The sequence below is a fragment of the Carcharhinus amblyrhynchos genome, chromosome 4 (assembly GCF_965287045.1).
Source record: "Carcharhinus amblyrhynchos chromosome 4, sCarAmb.v2.hapA, whole genome shotgun sequence".
NCBI classification, from domain to species: Eukaryota; Metazoa; Chordata; class Chondrichthyes; order Carcharhiniformes; family Carcharhinidae; genus Carcharhinus; species Carcharhinus amblyrhynchos.
Genome location: NC_137327.1, coordinates 117,455,949 through 117,477,458, shown reverse-complemented (window position 1 = coordinate 117,477,458; position 21,510 = coordinate 117,455,949). Strand labels below are relative to the sequence as shown.

Below are 21,510 nucleotides of genomic sequence, written 5' to 3'. Positions count from 1 at the left end.
TGTGGCGAGATCAGAATCTGGGTCCTCAGAACATTGGCTGAGTTACTGGATTAATAGTCTAGCAATGATACCACTCGGCTATCGCCTCCCCTCTTCTTCTCCTGTAGTCCCCAGAGTTTTCACTGACACCTTCCTGTTGCTGGCATGGCTGATGGAGCCCCGGCCTATCACATGGCCAGCAGCTTCAGAGGGCAGGACTTCTGACTCAAAGAGGGGCAGAATTCTTGCTCAGCCCTTGTTAGTCCTCACTGCAGGGTGGGTTGACATGGAGAATGTCAGCTTCGCCTAATGTGGTTTCTGTGGGGAGAAGGCCCCATGTACTATTCCACCTTATGGCCTTGTTACAGGTGTTTAAAACAGAATAAGGAAGGATCAAGGGTAACTAGTTCAACAGACTCTTACCAAGGTCCTCTTGATGACCACGTATATTGATTAGCTGGTAACTTCTCCCGCAAAGAGTATTCTGCAACCATCATATCTGGACTGACATATGCACCGACACCTAATAATGAAACAAGTTACAGTCACTGGCACTTAACTCTTAACACTGTAAAACAGACTCAACAATCTGAGATATCATACTCTGCTATGGATCTCAATTTTAAAATTCTTATCCTTGTTTTTCACGGTTTCATTCCTGCCTCTGTAGACCTATCCAGCCTCTAACTCTCTGCACTCCTCGAAACCTCTTGCTCACCAAGATTTCAATTGCGTCATTAATGTTGGTGCCGTCAGCCACCTGCACTGCAAACTCTGCAACTGCTCCTTAAATCTCTCTTCTCCTTTTCTCCTTTAAAAGCTTTCATAAAGGCAAGCTGTTTGACCAGATTGTTGATGTTAAAATCTCCTTAGACACTCCGGTGCCAACACATTTGTTCAGTAATCCAAAGCATCTTCTTGATATTTTACTATGTTAAAAGGCATTATATAAATGCAAGTTTCCTTCTTGGTAGTAAATCAGAAATGAAGTTTAATGCATATATTGAGTCTCCTGCAATAAGCTAAACCATATGCAGTTCCCTCAAGGTATAATGCCGCATTGTGATGTTGTAGCTCTGGGCAATTGCCTATAGTTTGCTAGTCAATTGTAACCTTCTGATGGAGAAACCAGCTACAGCTCTGTCAAAGTCACACTCAGTTTGCCTCTGGCTGGGAACATTGTGCAATGAGGCTTTTCACTAAGAAAGGATGTGCTAGAGGTATTTCCAGTGTCCGGTTCTATAAAGCAACATTTCACATGTCTCCTTGCAGGATTAAAGTAATAACTTTCATTTTATTTTCACTGCGTCCTTTGAAATCCTGTAACCTATTCTTGCATCAGATAAAGAACATAAGAACTAGGAGCAGGAGAAGGCCATCTGGCCTCTTGAACTACGAACAAACTCAGTGGACAGGATACAGAGCAATACTCAACTGACAAACCGAATTCACAATGGACAAGTGTCCTTTTTTATTCTTCATGAGATGTCAGCAATGAGTAGTTCAGCATAGGAAACCTGCTGGCATGGACAAGTCTAGGCCAAAGGGCCTGTTTCTGTGCTGTATATCTCTATGACTCTATGCTGGCAAGGCCAGCATTTATTGAACCACCCATTATAGCCCTTGCAAAATTGATATTGAGTGGCCTTCTTGAACCCCTACAGTCCATGAGGTGTAGGTGCATCCACAGTACTGGCCATTAGGGAATTTCAATACATTGATGTAGTTCCAAGTCAGAATGGTGTGTGTTACATTGACTGCTGTTATTCTTCTCGGTGGCAACGGACATGAGTTTGGAAGGTGTTAACGAAGGAGTCTTGACAAGTTGCTGCACTGTGTCCTGTCAGTGCTGCTTACAGCTGCCACTGTAAAGGGATTAAATGTTTTGGGTAATGAATGGATGCCAGTGAAGTGGACTGCTTTGACCTAGATGGTGTTGAAGTGCATTTATGCAGGCAAGTCAGAAGTATGCCATTATTCTTGTTTGGAGATGGTGTACAGATTTTGGGGGAATCAGGAGGTGAGTTATTCATCACAGAATTCTCATTCTCTGGCTAGCTCTTCTGGCCACATTGTTTATATGGCTGCTCCAGTTAAGCTTCTGGTCAATGGTAACCACTCGGTTGTTGATAGTGGGGAATTTTGTAATGCTCATGATGTTGGCTATTGAAGAGAAATGATTAGATATTTCCCTTCTGGAAATTGTGATTTCCTGGCAATTGGGTATCATGATTAATATTTGCATCCTAAAGTCCATTGTGAATGTTGTTAAGATCTTGCTGCGTTGCAGGCACTCACTGCTTCAATATCTGAGCTGTGAATGGGACTGAAAATTGTGCAATAATCCGTGAAATTGTGCAATTATTAGCAAACATCCCCATTTCTGACCTCATGATGGAGGGAAACTCATTGATAAAGCTGTTGAAAATGGTTGAGCCTAGGACGGTAACTGCCCATGAGGAACACATCTAGTGATGTCATGGGGCCAAGATGATTGCCTCCAACAACCACAACCACCTTCCTCTCTGTCAGGAATGACTCCAAACAATGAAAAACATTCCTCAATTCCCTTTACTCTCAATTCTGCTAGGTACTCCGTTGCCACACTCAACCAAATGCCCTGAAGTAAGTACACAACAGTCACTTTTATCTCACCTATGGTATTCTTTTATCTAAGTTTGAACCTAGGCTATATTGATGTTTGGAGTTTAGTGGCTCTAATGGAATCCAAACAACGAGCAGGTTAATACTCTTTTAAGTATTGTCTGATAGCACTGCCAGTAATACCTTCCACCATTTTGCTCAATATGAAGAGTAGATTGCTGGTAAAATTGGGTGGATTGGATTTGTCCTGCTTTTTATGGATAGGACATACCAGGGCAACTTTTCACCTTGTCGGCTAAGTGCCTGTATTGTAGCTGTGTAGGAACAACTTGGATAGGACTGTAGCTTATTCTGGAGTGGAGATGCCAGCGTTGGACTGGGGTAAACACAGTAAGAACTCTCACAACACCAGATTAAAATCCAACAGGTTTATTTGATAGCAAAAGCCACTAGCTTTCGGAGCGCTGCTCCTTCGTCAGATAAGTGGGAGGTCTGTTCACAAATAGGGCATATAAAGACAAACTCAATTTACAAAATAATGGTTGCAATGCACTTCTGTACAGGTAATCAAGTCTTAAAAGGTACAGACAATGTAAGTGGAGAAAGGGTTAAACACATGTTAAAGAGATGTGTATTGTCTCCAGCCGGGTCAGTTAGTGAGATTTTGCAAGACCAGGCAAGTGGTGTGGGTTACAGATAGTGAGACATGAACCCAAGTTCCCAGTTGAGGCCATCCTCATGTGAGCGCAAATTGGCTATCAGTCTCTGCTCAGCGACTCTGTGTTGTTGCATAGGCCCCCTTGGACAACGTTTACCCAAAGATCAGAGGCCGAATGCCCATGACTGCTGAAGTGTTCCCCATCAGGAAGCGATTTGTTGAAATTTGTTCTCAGCTCAATTCTAAATGGCCAACCCCTCATTTTAACACTGTAAAACACTGCTTCTGACTCACTAACCAGGGAAAACATTCTCCCAGTACCTACCCCATTATTGTTCTTTCAATAAGATGAGGTGAGATTTGGTTACTTCTATTGATTTAGCAGCATTGTGTTTTCTCACTACCTCAGTGATCAGCACACTGATCTCCTACTTACCAATGATATTGGTGCAAGTACCTCCTGGACTGCCGACGGTCGAGAGACAGGGCCCATTGTTGCCAGCGCTGGACACAAAGATAACATTGTGCTTCAAGACTGCTTCATCAATCACCTTGCATATACGCCTGGATGAAAAAGCAGAACAGGAATATCACAGAATTATACAGCACAAAAGGAGGCCATTCAGTCCATTGTGCCTGTGCCAGCTCTTTTCAAGGGCTGGATCAAAATCCTGGAACTCCCTTCCTAACTATACTGCAAGCATTGCAACAAGTGCACTATCAACTTCTCAAGGGTAATTAGGACTGGTCGAACAAATGACACACACATCACATTGAATTTTTTTAAAACTCCAATTTGCCCTACTCTCCCCTACCCTTTCCCCATAGCCCTGTCTGATTGTATTCAGTTCCCAGTCCAAAGGCAATGAGACCAAAACATAGACACAAAGTTTTATTTCTTTTATTCTTTCATGGGATGTTGGCATCACTGATAAAGCAAGTATTTGCTGCCCATCCTTAATTGCCTTTGAATTGAGTAGATTGCCACAGCATTTCAAAGGGCAGTTCAGAGTCAACCACATTGCTGTAGATTTTTTTTATTCATTCAAGGAATTTGGACATTGCTGGCAAGGCCAGTATCTATTGCCCATCCCTAATTGTCCTTCAGAAGGTGATCATGAGCTGTCTTCTTGAACCACAGCAATCCATGTAGTATTGGTACATCTACAGTGCTGTTAGGGAGAAAGATCCAGAATTTAGCAACAATGAAGTAATTATATTTCCAAGTCAGTGGCTTGGAGGGGAACTTCCAGGTGGTGGTGTTTCCAATGTGTTTGCTGCTCTTGTCCTTCTCAATGGCAGTGGTCGTGGGTTTGGACGGTGTTGTCTAAGAAACCTTGCTAAATCCCTGCAGTTCCTCTTGCAGATGGTACACATTGTTGCTACTTTGCATCAGTGGTGGAGGGAGTGGATATTTGTGGATTGTGTGCCAATCAAGTGGACTGCTTTGTCCTGGATGGTGTTGAGTTTCTCAAGTGTTGTTGGATCTGCACTCATTCAGGCAAGGGGACGTATTCTATCACATTCCTGACTTGTGCCGTGTAGACTATGGACAGGATTTACAGTCAGGAGGTGAGTTACTCTCTGCAGGATTCCTAGCTTCTGATTTGCTCCTGTAGCCATAGTGTTCATACGGCTAGTCCAGTTCAGTTTCGAGTCAATGGTAGCCTCCACGATATTGATAATGGGGGATTCAACAATAATAATGCCAGTGTCATGGACAATGGTTAGGTACTCTCTTGCTGGAGATAGTCATTGCCTGGCATTTGTGTGGCGCAAATGTTACCTGCCACTTGTCAGCTCAAGCCTGGATATTGTTCCGGTCTTGCTGCATTTGGACATGGACTGCATCAGTGTCTGAGGAGTTGGAAATGGTGCCAAACATTGAACATTGTGCAGTATTCAGTGAACATCTCTACTTCTGACATTATGATGGAGGGAAGGTCATTACTGAAGTAGCTGAAGATGGCTGGGCCTAGGGCACAACCAGAGGAACTCGTGCAATGATGACAGAGGGAAGATGGTTGATTTCCAACAACCACAATCACCTTTTTTGTGCTAGGTTTAGAGTTATATTTGCTACATCTGCCATGGTGGGAATTGAGCCCTTGTCTAAAGAACATTAGCCTGGCCTCTGAACAATTAATTCAGTGACATTACCACTACACCACCACGTCCGCATAAGATGCTTTTCTACACAAGCTGCACCTAATTCCACTTCCCATATGCTACTTCATCTGATTCTACTCCCCACATGCTTTAATATCGCCACCCCCCAATCTAATCCCACTCCCTGCTCACTCTTCAAAACCTTTAATATCTCATTCAGTCTAAGCTTTTGGCTATCATCAGCTTGTGCTCCCTCATTACCATTTTAGCAATCAGTGAAAACAATCTCTCACCATTTAACTGATCATAACCTTTGGAAGTGCCAAAGCCTCAAATCAGCCATTAACCTTCTCCACTCTCATGAGCAACACTAACTTCTCCGGGACTTCCAAAACTGTAACTCCTTATCCCAGTGATCCACGGTAATAAATTCTCCTCAGCTCCAGCTTAGATCCCTTATTTCTAAACTGTGACCCCGATTCTGGTCTGTCCCACAAGATTTGATTTGATTTGTCACATATATTAGTATACAGTGAAAAGTATTGTTTCTTGTGCGTTATACATACAACACATAACATTCATAGAGGAGGAAACAAGAAACTGCGGAATGTAGTGTTAGTCATAGCTGGGGTGTAGAGAAAAACCAATTTAATGTGAGGTAGGTCTGTTCAAAAGTCTGACAGCAGCAGGGAAGAAGCTGATCTTCAGGTGGTTGGCATGTGACCTCAGACTTTTGTATCCTTTTCCTGATGGAAGAAGGTGGAAGAGAGGATGTTTGGGGTGCGTGGGGTCCTTAATTATGCTGGCTGCTTTGTTGAGGCAGCGGGAAGTGTAGACAGAGTCAGTGGATGGGAGTCTGGTTTGCATGATGAACTGGGCTACATTCATGACTTTTCGTAGTCTCTTGCACTCTTGGACAGAGCATAAGCCATAGCAAGCTGTGATACAACCAGAAAGAATGCTTTCTATGGTGCATCTGTAGAAGTTGGAGAGAGTCATAGCTGAGGAAACATTCTTTCAGCATCCACCCTTCAAGTTCCTTCAGGATCTTGTATGCTTCAATGAGGTCACATTTATTCTTCTAAATTCCACTGGATCTAGGTTCAACCTTTCCTCAGAAGATAACTTCACTTTCCCAGGCTTCTGTCGCATGAACTTAAATTTCAGCAGCCACTCCTTCACCAGAAGCAATTTGCTGAAGTCCCCAAAATGATAATCAGCTGAACCTCTGGCAGTGGAGAGATTGGAAACCTACACCTCAGAGACCAGAACAGGACCTTAGACCATGCTACTATGCTATAAACAGAACTCCATTTATAACTCCATTAAAATAAATGAAAGAATATAGGATGTTGATGCTCAGTCAGGAATACCGCAGAGGGAACTTTCTAGTTAATTGTGATTCAGTATGCTCCCTGGAGCCCTTGCTTCAGTTATATGAGAAAGCTTCAACCAGCTGCCAATTTGCTTTAATTAATTTATCCATTTGAGTTCCTTTTTCCCAGAACACTGAATTCTTCAGCTGCCTTAGTCCTCCATCCTGAAATTGTCTCCTTAAACCATTCACTTCACATCTGCTACCCTGCAATCTTCAAAAGCAATTCTCCACTCTCCCCTCAGTCACTTTCCCCAGCCACTCCCTTTGTTTCTATGCGCAATGCATTGGAACATCAAAGGAGCCACTCGAGTCATTTAGATTATTTTATTAAGTTTTGGCATTCACGTTTGTTAGTTGAGTTATCCTTCTGATGGAAATAACTGCTAGAGATACCGGAATACTTTCCCACTCCTAACACACTTAACATAACAGTAAAACGTCTTTGATATTCTTTCACACTTCTATTTTAATGCTTTTGGCAAAATGGCAAACAGATAACCCATATTATGTTAAGTACTAGTTCATTAATATTGTCATCAGGCATAAGTGCAATGAAGGGCTGTCAGATGGGGTGCAGCACTGAGCTTCATCTGATTTTCTCCAACTGCATGTTTTGACACCAACACTATACAAAACTACAACCCCTCGTGCACCAAAGTAAGGGTTCCATTTTTTGTTCTGACCATTCTCCTTTAATGAAGCTGACAGCTTGCCTCAATTTTGTGTAGTTTTGTGCTATTCACAGACCAGAATAATTTGAGGCTGCGCAGATTCATAGAGAATCTTTACAACCATCAGGGTGTGGACACTTTCATCACAAGGGTAAGAACAGTGTTGGAATCCAGTCAACAATCGAGATCATTCTTCCAATAGTCTTGCACTGCCCAATTTCAATAGCTATTTGTTTCCAAAGCTTTTCTTCCACTAGACTGACGGACCCAGCAGGTATTAAAAAAAATAACAGTATTGACTCATACCCTCAGGATGTCCCTAAAGGAAAATGGAATTCTCGATTTGCTATGTATGCTGTAAACAAAAAAAGTAAATGGTACAGAAATCCTATAAGATGTTGGTTAGACTAGGCAAATTTCAGCCTTTGCTAGGGAGGAAGGAATTTAAAACTAAAAGTTGCACTTCTACAGTGCCTTTCGTGAACGCTAGACAACTCAGAGCACTTTATGGCCAATAAAGTACTTTTGTAGTGCAGTCCCCATTGCAACCTAGGGAATGTGGCAATCAATTTATGCACAGCAAAATCCTACAAAGAGCAAGGTGATAATAACCAATTTTATTTTTAGGTGGGATGACATATGGACTCAAAATATTAACTCTGTTTCACTCTCCACAAGTGCTGCCAGACCTGTTGAGTTTATCCACAGTATTGTTTTTTTAGGTCCTAGCTTAAGTATTTGTCCAGCAGAATGAGGATTAGTAGCTGCACAGAGCAGTGCTTCCCAATCTTTTCAGTAACAAGGCACACTCTAATGTGACAAAATATTCTACAGCATGCCAACTTTTTTTAAGCTGGATCGATGGCTGATAAATAGAATCATAGAATCCCTACAGTGCAAAAGGAGCCATTTGGCCCACTGAACCTGCACGGACTCTCTGAAGAGCATCTTGCAAAGGCCCTGTCCCTGAAACTTCACTAATCCCCCTAACCTACATATCTTTGGACACTAAGAAAGAATTTAGCGTGGCCAATCCACCTAACCTGCACACCTTTGGACTATGGGAAGAAATCAAAGCACTTAGAGGAAACTCATGTAGACACAAAGATAATGTACAAACTTGACACATAGTCACCCAAGGCCGGAATTGAATCCAGGTCCCTGCTAACCACTGTCCCATCCAGTGCGTCACACATTTATTTACATTCCTACGGTTACAGTCTTAATAGAGGTTTGCAGTGTACAACTGGAATTCAATGGATCAGAGCAAAACACAATAGAGTAAATTGCAACTTATTGGGTTAGTGAGAGTATTTTATCAGAAGGAATCTACTTTAACCAAATTAAACCCAACCACAGATACAAACTCAAAAAAAGCCCTGATTGATAATAAATGTCTCAAAAAAATGTTCAATTTCCAAGGCCAACATGTAAAAAGGGTAAAACTCAACAACGAATGAGAGTCTCGAGGAGAGGTGCTTGAACTAGTATTTATTTGCTGTTGAATTCCTCTTCCAAATGTTTGCAATGTCGATAACTGTCGCTATGCAGCCATGGCGAGATGAAGTATTTGATTTATTTTTTATTCAAATATAACCAGTTCACTCTCCACACAAAAAGTTCTGACCGAGAAACACCAAAAAAAACTATCCAGAGAGAAAGCTCACAGAATTCCCTTGAGACGGGGCAGTGAAGGTGGAGCCTGTACATCCGGATGGCTGAATGGTTCAAACCTCCAGCATTTTCGCATGAGGGCTGTAACGTTCTGCCAATGAGAGTGTTTTTTTAAGCTCAATTTCTAAGAGAATAGAATTCAGCCGGAGGTTTTCAATCCCCATCCCACTTTGTTCTTACAAAACAGATCTCAAATCTGGATACTGTTCAAAATGCCACAAGGTGTCACTGGGGATATCTGACACCCACAGACAAACATATGTATTTGGAGGGTGGGGGAGATGGGGGTGAACATTCAGGGTTACTTGATCATTCTGATCACAACATTTAGAGACAGAAGCAATTGAAGTGAGAAAGACAAAATGGGAACAGGCTAAGATTTTATCGTGGTAGTGTGGAACATGGCAAGGTTTCATTGCTGGGGTTTGCGGAAGTGATGTACAGCTGGCCAATGATTTCAGTCTGGGGACAGCAATCCATTACTTGAAGTTGTCACCTTAACAAGGACAGAAGGAACCAGGCTCACTCAAACATTGCCTGGTCTTCAGAATGGGGGGGGGGAGGGGTCATGGAATAGGAAGAGCAGTTTCCCTGCCTGCCCTGGGCAAATAATCTCCCCTTTTAGTCAGCCATGGCCAAGTGAGAAGGCCAGCACAGTGTGATGGCGCAGACCAGTCTCTGCCACTGGATCGAGTCTCTTATTTAAATCAACCAAGCATTGTGCCAGTTTTCATTCAGATTCCAATTCTGGACAAAGACTGTACATTTTTGAGACTTCTTTGATTTGATTTATTATTGTCACTTGTATTGGTATACAGTATTGTTTCTTGCATGCTATATGGACAATGCGTACCATTCAAAGAATATATTGAGGAGAAGGAAATGAGAGAGTGCAGAATGTAGTGTTACAGTCATAGCTAGAGTATAAAGAGAGATCAACGTATTGTGTGAGGCAGGTCCATTCAAAGGTCTGATGGGAGCAGGGAAGAAGCTATTCTTGAGTCAGTTGGTACGCGTTCTTAAATTTTTGTAGATTTTTTCCAACGGAAGAAGATGGAAGAGAGTATGTCTGGAGTATGTGGGGTCCTTAGTTATGCTGGCTGCTTTTCTGAGGCAGCTGGAAGTGTCAGTTGGATGGGAGGCTGGTGTGCATGATGGATGGGCTACATTCGCAACCCTTTGTAGTTTCTTGGGGTTTTGGCACACAGGAGCCGTACCAAGTTGTGATACATCTGTAAAAATTGGAGAGAGTCAGAGGACATACCAAATTTCCTTAGTTTTCTGAGAAGTTGGTGGGCTTTCTTAATTATAGCATTGACATGGAGGGACTAGAACAGATTGGTGATCTGGGCACATAGAAACCTGAAGCTCTCGATCTTTTCCACTTCATCCTCATTGATGTGGACAGGGGCATGTCCTCCATTACGCTTCCTGAAGTCAATGACAATCTCCTTCATTTTACTGACATTGAGGACGACATTATTGTTGTCACACCAATTCACCAGATGCTCTATTGCTTTCCTGTATTCCGTCTCATCATTGTTTGAGATCCAACTCACGATGATGGTGTATTCACAAACTTGAAAATCGAGTTGGAGGGGAATATGGCCATACTGTCATAGGTGTATAACAAGTATAGTGGGGGCAGGGAACTCAGCTGTGTTTGGCATCAACGTTAAAATGCAGGGTTGCAACCATTGTCGGGTGCGTCCAGTTTATGAGCAGGCTTGTGTTTGATCCTGAAAAGAATTCCACTCCTCCACTTTCAAAACATCATTTGATGCAGAATGACAGCAGTTTTTAGCCAAATGACTTGCCCACCTGTGACTGTAGAGAGGGACACCTTGAAACCTGGCAGCCGCTCACCACCACTTGTGACCTCCGAGTCCCTCACACTCCTGCTATCTCCTTTCTCCCCACCCCTCTTGTCTCTGCCATACTCTGGCTCTGTTACATTTCTGGTTCTACATCTCCCTGCTCTCCTCAGCACCACATTCCCAGTCCTGGGTTTTTTCTCCATTTTTCTTGGGCTTTTACGGCGCACACTTAAAAATCTGCTCCAGGCCATGGCACACTTCCAAGCGGTTGGGAACCACTGACATAGAGGCATAAAGAAAATAGCAATTTACATTGAATGGAGAAGGTTAATTCCAGTGTTCCAGCACTGTTTTTCAGCATGATGGAAGTTTTTGAGAGGGTAACTGGTTATTTTCTTCATTACTCTTTCATGGGCAAGACCAATTTGTTGCCAATCCCTAATTAGCCTTGAACTGAATAGTTAAGAGTCAACCACATTGCTTTGGGTCTGGAATCAGGTAAGAATGACAGATTTCCATCCCAATCAGGCAGTGCATTCCAAATCTAAACTAAGTACATGAAAGGATTTTCCGCAGCTACTCTCTGTTATCGATTGTTCAGCCACAGGAAACAGTTTCTACTCGATCAAAACTCTTATGATATCAAAAACCCCAAACACATCTCCTCTTAGCCCTCTCTGCGCTAAAAACAACTCCAGCTTCTTCAGTCTATTCAGGTAACTGTAATCCTACATCAATAGAACAGTAATAAAGAACATAATAACAACACTGGAAAAGGGGATCTGCCAAGGCAGCAGGCACAGATCCAAGGGGATGAACGATCTCCCTTTACACCAGAAGTTCTATGATTCAAAGTCAGTTTAATTCTCACAGTCCGACAAAATGCGCATCTATTGAAATGAAACATAAATCAGATTGCAATCTGGTGAAATGGATAGGGCTAAACAGAGAAATTCTCAGTAAAGGGCAAATCCCCAAGGAAATAAGAAAGATTTGGCAGGTCTGGCATCCTTCCAAAAATATCAGCTGAAGTTAATCCCATTCACATTTGTTTTCAGTCTGCCATTTTTGCATAAAGCCTTGCTGGAGTTGGCAGGAAAGAGAGGGCGGCTTTGTTTTCCTCACAATCATTAATTTGTCAATCTACTGAAAGACCGATATCTATAAACTGGAATAGTCAGCTCTAATTTGCAATTAAAATTTTAGTGGAGTAAGCCTCATCAAACAATGCCAATCAATGCAAACACTCTATTCCTTCCTTCTTGCAGCAGTTTCGTGATTATGGCTATCGTTTCCTGTGATGTTAAATATTCTATAAAAAAGACAGTGACAAACATAACTTCTAGTTTATAGACCCCAAGTTATAAGTACAAGATAGTCAAATTTGAATCCAATAAGGTATTCAGAAGAAATTTCTTTACCTAGAGAGCAGTGAGAATGTGGGGTTTGCTACCATATAAATAATTGTTGCAAATATAAAACAGATGCGTTTAAAGGGAAATTAGATAAGTGCACAAAAGAGAAAGGAATAGAAGGATATGTTGATACAGTGATGCGAAGAAGGGTTGGAGAAAACTCGTATAGGTTATAAACACTAGCAGAATCCAGTTGGACCAGCTGACCTGTTTCTGCACTGTAAATGCTACGTGCATGCAGCCACATGGCACAGTGGCAGTTCAGAAGGAGGTCATCTGGCCTGTGTCTGTACTAGCTCTCTTGAGTTATCAATTTACTTCACACCATTCTTCCACTTTCCCCCCATAAGCCTGCACAAAGTTTCTCTCAGATAACAGTCCAATTCTGTTTTGAATGCTTCGATTGAACATAAAATTGATACAGATTATTGCATAGTTTGAGAGAATTCTGCAGCTGTGGCCCAAAGGGCAGCTCCGTCACTATGGGCAGTTCATAAAATGAGCTGAGTATTTGTCCAGTTTACACCAGTGTAACACAAGATGAATTTGTACCTACCCCGCGTCAGCCCAATGAGATGATTCACCATAGCTGTAATTTACAAGATCACACTTGTAATTGATCACTTCAATCATCTGGAAAATTGAAGGCAAAATGCTTGTGATTATTTGCAACTGACAAGAGTTTATTTCTTTTGATGTCCCTTCATACATTCATACGCTGAAAACAACAACCCACTCATGTGCGACACATATGGCAAAACTCATGATCAATCATCACAATTCCAGGACATCACTGCAGGAGTCCCTCAGGTTAGTGTCCTAGGCCCAAGCATCTTCAGCTGCTTCATCAATGACCTTCCTTCCATCACAAGGTCTGATGATTGCAACATCCAGCACCTTACGCAACTCCTCAGATATTGAAGCAGTCCATGGCCAAATGCAGCAAGACCTGGACAACATCCAGGCTTGGGTTGCAAGTGGCAGGTAACAATCACAGACGCCAGGCAATGACCATCTCCAACAAGAGAGTATCTAAACATCTCCCCCTGACATTTAATAGTATTACCAATGCAGAATTGATTAGAGATAGTCAGCATGGTTTTGTAGCGGGAAGGTCGTGCCTTACTAACCTTATTGAGTTCTTTGAGAAGGTGACCAAAGAGGTGGATAGGGGTAAGGCAGTAGACGTGGTATATATGGATTTTAGTAAGGCGTTTGATAAGGTTCACCATGGTATGCTTCTGCAGAAAATGCAGATGTATGGGATTGGTGGTAATTTAGGTACTTGGATCAGGAATTGGTTAGCAGATAGGAGACAGAGGGTGGTGGTTGATGGTAATTATTCATCATGGAGTTCGGTTACGAGTGGTGTGCCTCAGGGATCTGTTTTGGGGCCACTGCTGTTTGTAATCTTTATTAATGATCTGGATGAGGGTATAGTTGGGTGGATTAGTAAGTTTGCTGATGACACCAAAGTCGGAGGTGTGGTAGATTGTGAGGAAGGGTGTCGAAGTTTGCAGGGTGACTTGGACAGGTTGCAGAGCTGGGCCGCGAGGTGGCGGATGGAGTTTAATGCGGAGAAGTGTGAGGTAATCCATTTCGGTAGGAATAACAGATGTGTTGAGTATAGGGCTAACGGGAGGACTTTGAATAGAGTGGAGGAGCAGAGGGATCTAGGTGTATGTGTACATAGATCCCTGAAAGTTGGGAATCAAGTAGATAAGGTTGTTAAGAAGGCGTACGGTGTCTTGGCGTTTATTGGTAGGGGGATTGAATTTAGGAGTCGCAGCGTCATGTTGCAACTGTACACAACTCTGGTGCGGCCGCACTTGGAGTACTGTGTGCAGTTCTGGTCCCCACATTACAGGAAGGATGTGGAGGCTTTGGAGAGGGTGCAGAGGAGGTTTACCAGGATGTTGCCTGGTATGCAGGGGAGGTCCTATGAGGAGAGACTGAGGGATTTGGGGTTGTTTTCACTGGAAAGAAGGCGGCTAAGAGGGGATCTTATAGAAACATATAAGATGATTAGAGGTTTAGATAGGGTGGATGGTGATAGCCTGTTTCCTCGGATGGAGAAAGCTAGCACGAGGGGGCATGGCTTTAAATTAAGGGGGGGTAGTTATAGGACGGATGTCAGGGGCAGGTTCTTTACCCAGAGGGTGGTGAGGGACTGGAATGCCCTGCCTGCTGCAGTTGTAAATGCGCCTAGTTTGGGGGCATTTAAGAGATTGGTGGATAGGTTTATGGACGAAAAGGGATTGGTTTAGATTAGTGGGTCAATGTTTTTTTTTAAAAATAAGACTGGTCGGCGCAACATTGTGGGCCGAAGGGCCTGTTCCGCGCTGTAATGTTCTATGTTCTATGAATCCCCCACAATCAACAATTGGGCGAGGTTACCATTGACCAGGAACTTAAGTGGAATCATCATGTAAATACTGTGGCTACAACAGAAGGTCAGAGGCTGGAACCCTGCAGTGAGAAATTCAGCTGACTCCCCAAAGCCTGTCCACCATCTACAAGGCATAAGATAGGAGTGAGGCCAAGACACTGATTTCAAGAAGAAATTAGGGGCTGAAGGGATCAAGGGATATGGGGGAAGGCAGGACCAGGATATTGAATTTGATCATCAGCAATGATCAAAATGAATGCCAAGCAGGGTCAAAGGGCCGAATGGCCTACACCTGCTTCTATTTTCTACGTTTCTATGTAATGTAACCCTCTGCACTTGTCTACAACTCCAACAACACTCAAGATGCTTGACACTTTCCTGTCAAATCAGCCCACTTGATTCGTCCACAAACATTCACTCCCTTCACCATTGAGCACAGTGGCAACAGTGTGTACCATTTACAAGGTGCACTGCAGGAACTCAAAGGTGCCTTCCAATCCCATGACCAAGAATAAGAGCAGCCAGCATGAGATCACCACCTGGAAGATCCACCCCAAAGCACCACACTATCCTGACTTAGAAATACATCATCATTCCTTCACTGTTATAGGATCATGGAATCTCTACGCTGTAGGAGGAGGCCAATTGGCCCCTTGAGTCAGCACCGACTCTCCAAAAGAGCATTGTAACCAGGTCCAACCCCTCCCCTAAACCCTGTAATCCTGAGCACTTACCATAGCTAATCCACCTGACTTTTACATCTTTGGACTGTGGGAGGAAACCGGAGCACCTGGAGGAAACCCACGCAGGCACAGGGAGGATGTGTAAACTCTGCACAGGCAGTGACCTGAGGCCAGAATCATACGCAGGTCCCTGATGCTGTGAGGCAGCAGCGCTAACCTCTGTTCCACCCATGGTCCTGAAATACCCTTCCTAATTGGACCACGCATGCAATGGCTCAGGAAGGTAGCTCACCATTACCTTCTCAAGGGGAATTAGGAATGGGCAATAAATGCTCGTCTAGCCACTTCCAAGGAATTAGTTAAAAAAACTTAAGAGTCAGAGATTTACAACACAAGAGGAGGCCCTTTGGCTCATTGAGCTTGCAATGGTGATCAAGCAACTAGCTATTCTAATTCCATTTTCCAGCACTTGGTCCGTCGCCTAGTATGCTGTGGCATTTCAAGAGCTCATCTAAATACTTCTAAAATCTGTGAGGGTTCCGGCCTCTCTCACCCTTTCAGGCAATGAGTTCTTGATTCCCACCCCCTCTAGATGGAACATTTCCACTCAAATGCCCTCTAAACATATTGCCCCTTCGAACTATGACCACTGGTTAGCGACTCCTCTAAATAAGGGAAACATTCCTTCCTATTCGCCTCATCTATGTCCCTCGTTATTTTGTACACCTCAATCGGGTCTCTCCCTCCCCCACAGCCTTCTCTCTACCAAAAGCAACTCCAGCCCAACCAGCCTCTCTTCATAGCTGAAATGCTGCAGCCTAGGCAACATCCTGATGAATCCCCTCTGCTCCCTTTCCAGTGCAATCGCATCTTTTCCTAAAATGTGATGACCAGAACTGCACACAGTACTCTAACTATGGCTTAACAAGTGTTATATATAGCTCTATCATAACCTCCCTGCTCTTTGCCTGGGTTAATAAAGACAAGAATCCCATATGCCTTCTTAACCATCTTATCTACTGATTGACATGCCACCCAAGGTCCCTCTGGTTCCACCGTTCATTGTGTATATTTTTGCCTTGTTGGCTCTCCCAAAATGCATCACCTCACATTTTTCAGGGTTAAGTCTCATTTGCCAATATTATGCCCCTCTGATCAGCTTGTCTATGTCATTCTGTAATCTAAGATTTGTCCCCCCCTCATATTTACCACAACACCAATTTTCATGCAATTTGCAAACTTATTCATCATACCCCCTATTTTCGCCTCTAGATTATGAATCTGCTCTACAAACAGCAAGAGACCCAACACCAATCCCAGTACATTATTGAACACAGGTTTCCAGTCAATGAAAAACAACCTTCCACCATCACCCACTGCCTCCTGCCACCAAGCCAATTTTAGGTCCAATTTCCCAACTGCCCTAGATCTTATGTATTCTTACTGACTTCACCAGTCTCCCATACAGGACCTGTCAAAAGCCTGACTGAAATCCACGTGGACTACATCAACTGCACTGCCCTCATATACACACCTAGTCACCTTCTTGAAAAATTCAATCAAGTTTATTAGACATGATCTTCCCCCTGACTAAGCCTTCCTAAATATCCTTGATTAATCCTTGTAACTGACGTTGGCTTCACCGGCCTGTAGTTACTTGGTTTAACCCTCCTTGAATAATAGTATCACATTAGGTGTCCACCAGTCTTCTGGCACCTCTCCCGTGTAAGAAATCTCACAACACCAGGTTAAGGTCCAACAGGTTTATTTGGTAGCAAAAGCCACTAGCTTTCGGAGCGCTGCTCCTTTGTCAGGTAAGTGGGAGTTCTGTTCACAAACAGAGCATATAAAAACAAACTCAATTTACAAAATAATGGTTGGAATGTGAGTCTTTACAGGTAATCAAGTCTTAAAGGTACAGACAATGTGAGTGAAGAAAGCGTTAAGCACAGGTTAAAGAGATGAGCATTGTCTCCAGACAGGACAGTTTTTAGTGAGATTTTGCAAGCCCAGGCAAGTCATGGGACTTACAGATAGTGTAACATGAACCCACGATCCCGGTTGAGGCCATCTCCATGTGTGCGGAACTTGGCTATCAGTCTCTGCTCAGCAACTCTGCACTGTTGTGTTGGCTGCCTCAGAGACCACTTACCCGAAGATCAGAGGCCAAATGCCTGTGACCACTGAAGTGTTCCCCAACAGGAAGAGAACACTCTTGCCTGACGGTTGTTGAGCAGCGTTCATTCATCTGTTGTAGTGTCCGCATTGTCTCACCAATATACCATGCCTCGGGACATCCTTTCCTGCAGAGTATCAGGTAGACAACGTTAGCCGAGTTGCAAGAGTATGTACCGTGTACATGGTGGATGGTGTTCTCACGTGAGATGATGGCACTTGTGTCAATGATCCAGCGCATCTTGCAGAGGTTTCTTTGGCAGCGTTGTGTGGTGTTGTGGTGACTGTTCTCCTGAAGGCTGGGTAGTTTGCGGTGGATAAAGGTCTGTTTGAGGTTGTGCAGTTGTTTGAAGGCAAGAAGTGGGGGTGTGAGGATGGCCTTGGCGAGATGTCCGTCTTCATCAATGACACGTTGAAGGCTCCGGAGAAGATGTCTTCTCAGGGGAAGTACTGGATGACAAAGGGTACTCTATCCATCGTTCAACAACCAGTTCTTCATCCAGACACACAGAGCAGCCACGGCGACCAAATTTGCACCTCATATGCCAACATCTTCATGCACAGGTTCGAACAAAACCTCTTCACCGCACAGGACCTTCAGCCGATGCTATACACTAGATACATCAATGACATTTTCTTCCTTTGAACTCATGATGAACAATCTCTAAAACAACTATATGATGACATCAACAAGTTCCATCCCATCAGACTCACCACAGACTATTGTCCGGAATCGGTTGCATTCTTTGACACATTCATCTCCGTTAAGGATGGTCACCTCAGCAGTTCACTGTACCACAAGCCCACGGATAACTTCAAGATGTTCCACTTCCCCAGCTTCCACCCTAAACACGTTAAAGAAGCCATCCCCTACTGACAAGCTGTCCGTATACAGTGGATCGGCTCAGATGAAGAGGATAGCAACAGACCCCTCCAGACGCTGAAAGATGCCCTCATAAGAACAGGATATGGCGCTCGACTCATTGATCGATGGTTCCAACGCACCACAGTGAAAAACCGTACCAACCTCCTCGGAAGACAAAACATGGGATACGGTGGACAGAGTACCCTTTGTCGTCCAGTACTTCCCCAGAGCGGAGAACCTACAACGTCTTCTCCGGAACCTTCAACATGTCATCTTGCTAAGGCCATCCCCACATCCCTACTTCTTGCCTTCAAACAACCACACAACCTCAAACAGACCATTATCTGCAGCAAACTACCCAGCCTTCAGTAGAACAGCCACAGCAACCTCTGCAAGATGCACAAGATCATCGACATGGATCCCAACCCACAAGAACAGCATTCACCAGGTACACGGTACATACTCTTGCAACTCAGCCAACTGTGTGTACTTGATATGCTGCAGGAAAGGATGTCCCGAGGCATGGCACATTGGGGAGACCATGCAAACGCTACGACAATGGATGAATGAACACCACTCGACAATCACCAGGCAAGAATGTTCTCTTCCTGTTGGGGAACACTTCAATGGTCACAGGCATTCAGCCTCTGATCTTTGGGTAAGTGTTCCCCAAGGTGGCCTTCACGACACATGACAATGCAGAGTCGCTGTGCAGAAACTGATAGCCAAGTTCCGCACACAAAGATGGCCTCAACCGAAATCTTGGGTTCATGTCACACTATCTGTAACTCCCACGACTTGCCTGGGCTTGGAAAATCTCACTAAATGTCCTGTCTAGAGACAATACACCTGTGCTTAATGCTCTCTCCACTCACATTGTCTGTACATTCAAGACTTGATTACCTGTGAAGACTCACATTTCAACCATTACTTTGTAAATTGAGTTTGTGTCTTTATATGCTCTGTGAACAGAACTCCCGTTTTATTCGATGAAGGAGCAGCACTCCAAAAGCTAGGCTTTTGCTACCAAATAAACCTACTGGACTTTAACCTGGTGTTGAGACTTCTTACTATGTTTACCCCAGTCCAATGCCACCATCTCCAACTCACCTCTCTCGTGGCCAGAGAGGATTGTTTCCTTCAACATCAGCAAATGTGCACCATTCATTCCTATCGCATTTGATTTGCTACCTGTCCATAGTACATAGATGGAAGGACACCGATGATGACATACATTAAACTATTACGAACTATACCAGGTTATCCTTTGGGGTAAAAATTACTGCTGTTGACTTCAGCAGACAAGCAGTCACAACATTCCTCCAGCTTCTGCTTTAGGGTTGGAGTTGGCCTCTTTAAAATAAACATTCCCTTCAAGATACTGGGCAGAGGAGGAACATTGGAAATGCTGGATGAAAAAGACCAATCCTGGTAGTTGCTCAATACGATGATGAAGAAGTTGGCAAGAGAGTAATCAGACAAATATTGATACTGAGCCAATGGAGACATTCCCATAAGGCTAAATATTGTCAAAGATATAGACCTTAAACAGTATTTTCAAGGGGGAAAAGTAAAGATGTTTAGGGAGATAATTCAGGATCTTAAGACCCAACTAGCTAAAGACTTAGCTCCTTCTGCTAGGGCTAAGAAAGAAGTGACCAGAATTGAAAATGATTAGAATTTTTGGAGGGTTATTGGGGTAGAGAAAGTTAGAGATAGGGAGAATGTGGATGAGGGAATCAAGTATGACGATGCAAATGTTGGTTTTGATGGATCGCGAATCAGCAAACCTAGGGTGATGGGTGAATAGCACCTGGGACGGAATAGGATTCCGGCAGCAGAATTGTGGATAAGCTCAAGACAGTGGAAAGTGGAAGATGGGAGACCACTCTGAACAACGTGAGGAACTGTAGCCATTTACTGCAGCCACGATATCAGAAATCAGTTTTGACTCGAGTGGCCCACAAGCAATGTGACGCTGGGCAGGATGTGCCCAAGTGGAAGGGTTATGGAAACAAGTAGGAAAGTGGAGTTACTGTCACAATCAGATCATGATGTGGGTATGCCGGTGTTGGACTGGCGTAAACACAGTAAAAAGTCTGACAACACCAGGTTTTAGTCCAACCTATTTATTTGATAATATACTCACAAGCTTTCGAGGGACACCCTCTTCGTCAGGTGAATGGAGAGTTAATGGAACTCTCCATTCACCTGACGAAGAGGGTGTCCCTCGAAAGCTTGTGAGTATATTATCAAATAAATAGGTTGGACTAAAACCTGGTGTTGTCAGACTTTTTACAATCAGATCAGCCACTATCTTTGTGAAAGACAGAGCAGCCTTGAGGGCCGAATGGCCTATACCTGCTCCCAGTCTTTATGATCTAATTTCACTTCAACACAGAGAAACTTCAAATCTCCAGCTTCCCAAAGGAAGAGGCAAACACAGCACACACAATGGACAATGCATCTTCTCAACTCACTTACAAAGCTACACTCTACAGAGTTGATCACAGTAGGTGACCATGTGATTGGAAGCAACTCTTTGCTTCAACAGTATACTAAAAATAAATGAGCAGGATAGCACTTACTGCGCGGATTAAACTGGTCCCAGTTTCCATGGTATTTAGTCTGGAGTCAGCCACTTTGATGGCCAATATCTGCGCCCCAGGAGCGACACCGTTCCTTTCTGGTTCATCTGGGAAATGTCCAGCAGCTATTGCAGCCACGTGTGTTCCATGGGACCCTGAGTATACAAAGAGGATACTTGATTTTATGAACATTACAGCAGAGAAGGCCATTCAGCCCATTCAACCAGTGCTGGCTCTATAAAAGTGCTATCCAATTAGGCCCACTTCCTCAACCCAGAGCCCAGGACTTGTTTCACTCCCTTCTTTTCAAGTCCATGAAATTTCTTTCTGAAAATTCCTAATGAATCTGCATCCAACACCCTTTCAGGCAGGGCATTCCAGATCTCAATACGCCATGTTACAAAAATAATCTTCATTCGCAACGTATTTGCTCCAAGTTGAAAACCCAGCCTCAGTTTATTTCAGTGGAAACAGGCAATGAGGATATTCCTTCCACTTGCACACT

General features: G+C 43.6%; 1 protein-coding gene across 1 annotated transcript in view; it reads right to left on the bottom strand.

The window, feature by feature from the left end:
- The window catches only part of LOC145342316 (tripeptidyl-peptidase 2-like), a 114,137-nt gene that overhangs the window by 72,160 nt on the left and 20,467 nt on the right, over positions 1 to 21,510 (bottom strand). The window contains exons 7-10 of the mRNA XM_080187795.1: positions 21,006 to 21,160; positions 12,862 to 12,938; positions 3,678 to 3,805; positions 403 to 502 (exon numbers count right to left, since the gene is read on the bottom strand). Coding sequence (XP_080043921.1) covers positions 403 to 502; positions 3,678 to 3,805; positions 12,862 to 12,938; positions 21,006 to 21,160 — 460 coding nt within the window. The remainder of the gene's footprint in view (positions 1 to 402; positions 503 to 3,677; positions 3,806 to 12,861; positions 12,939 to 21,005; positions 21,161 to 21,510) is intronic.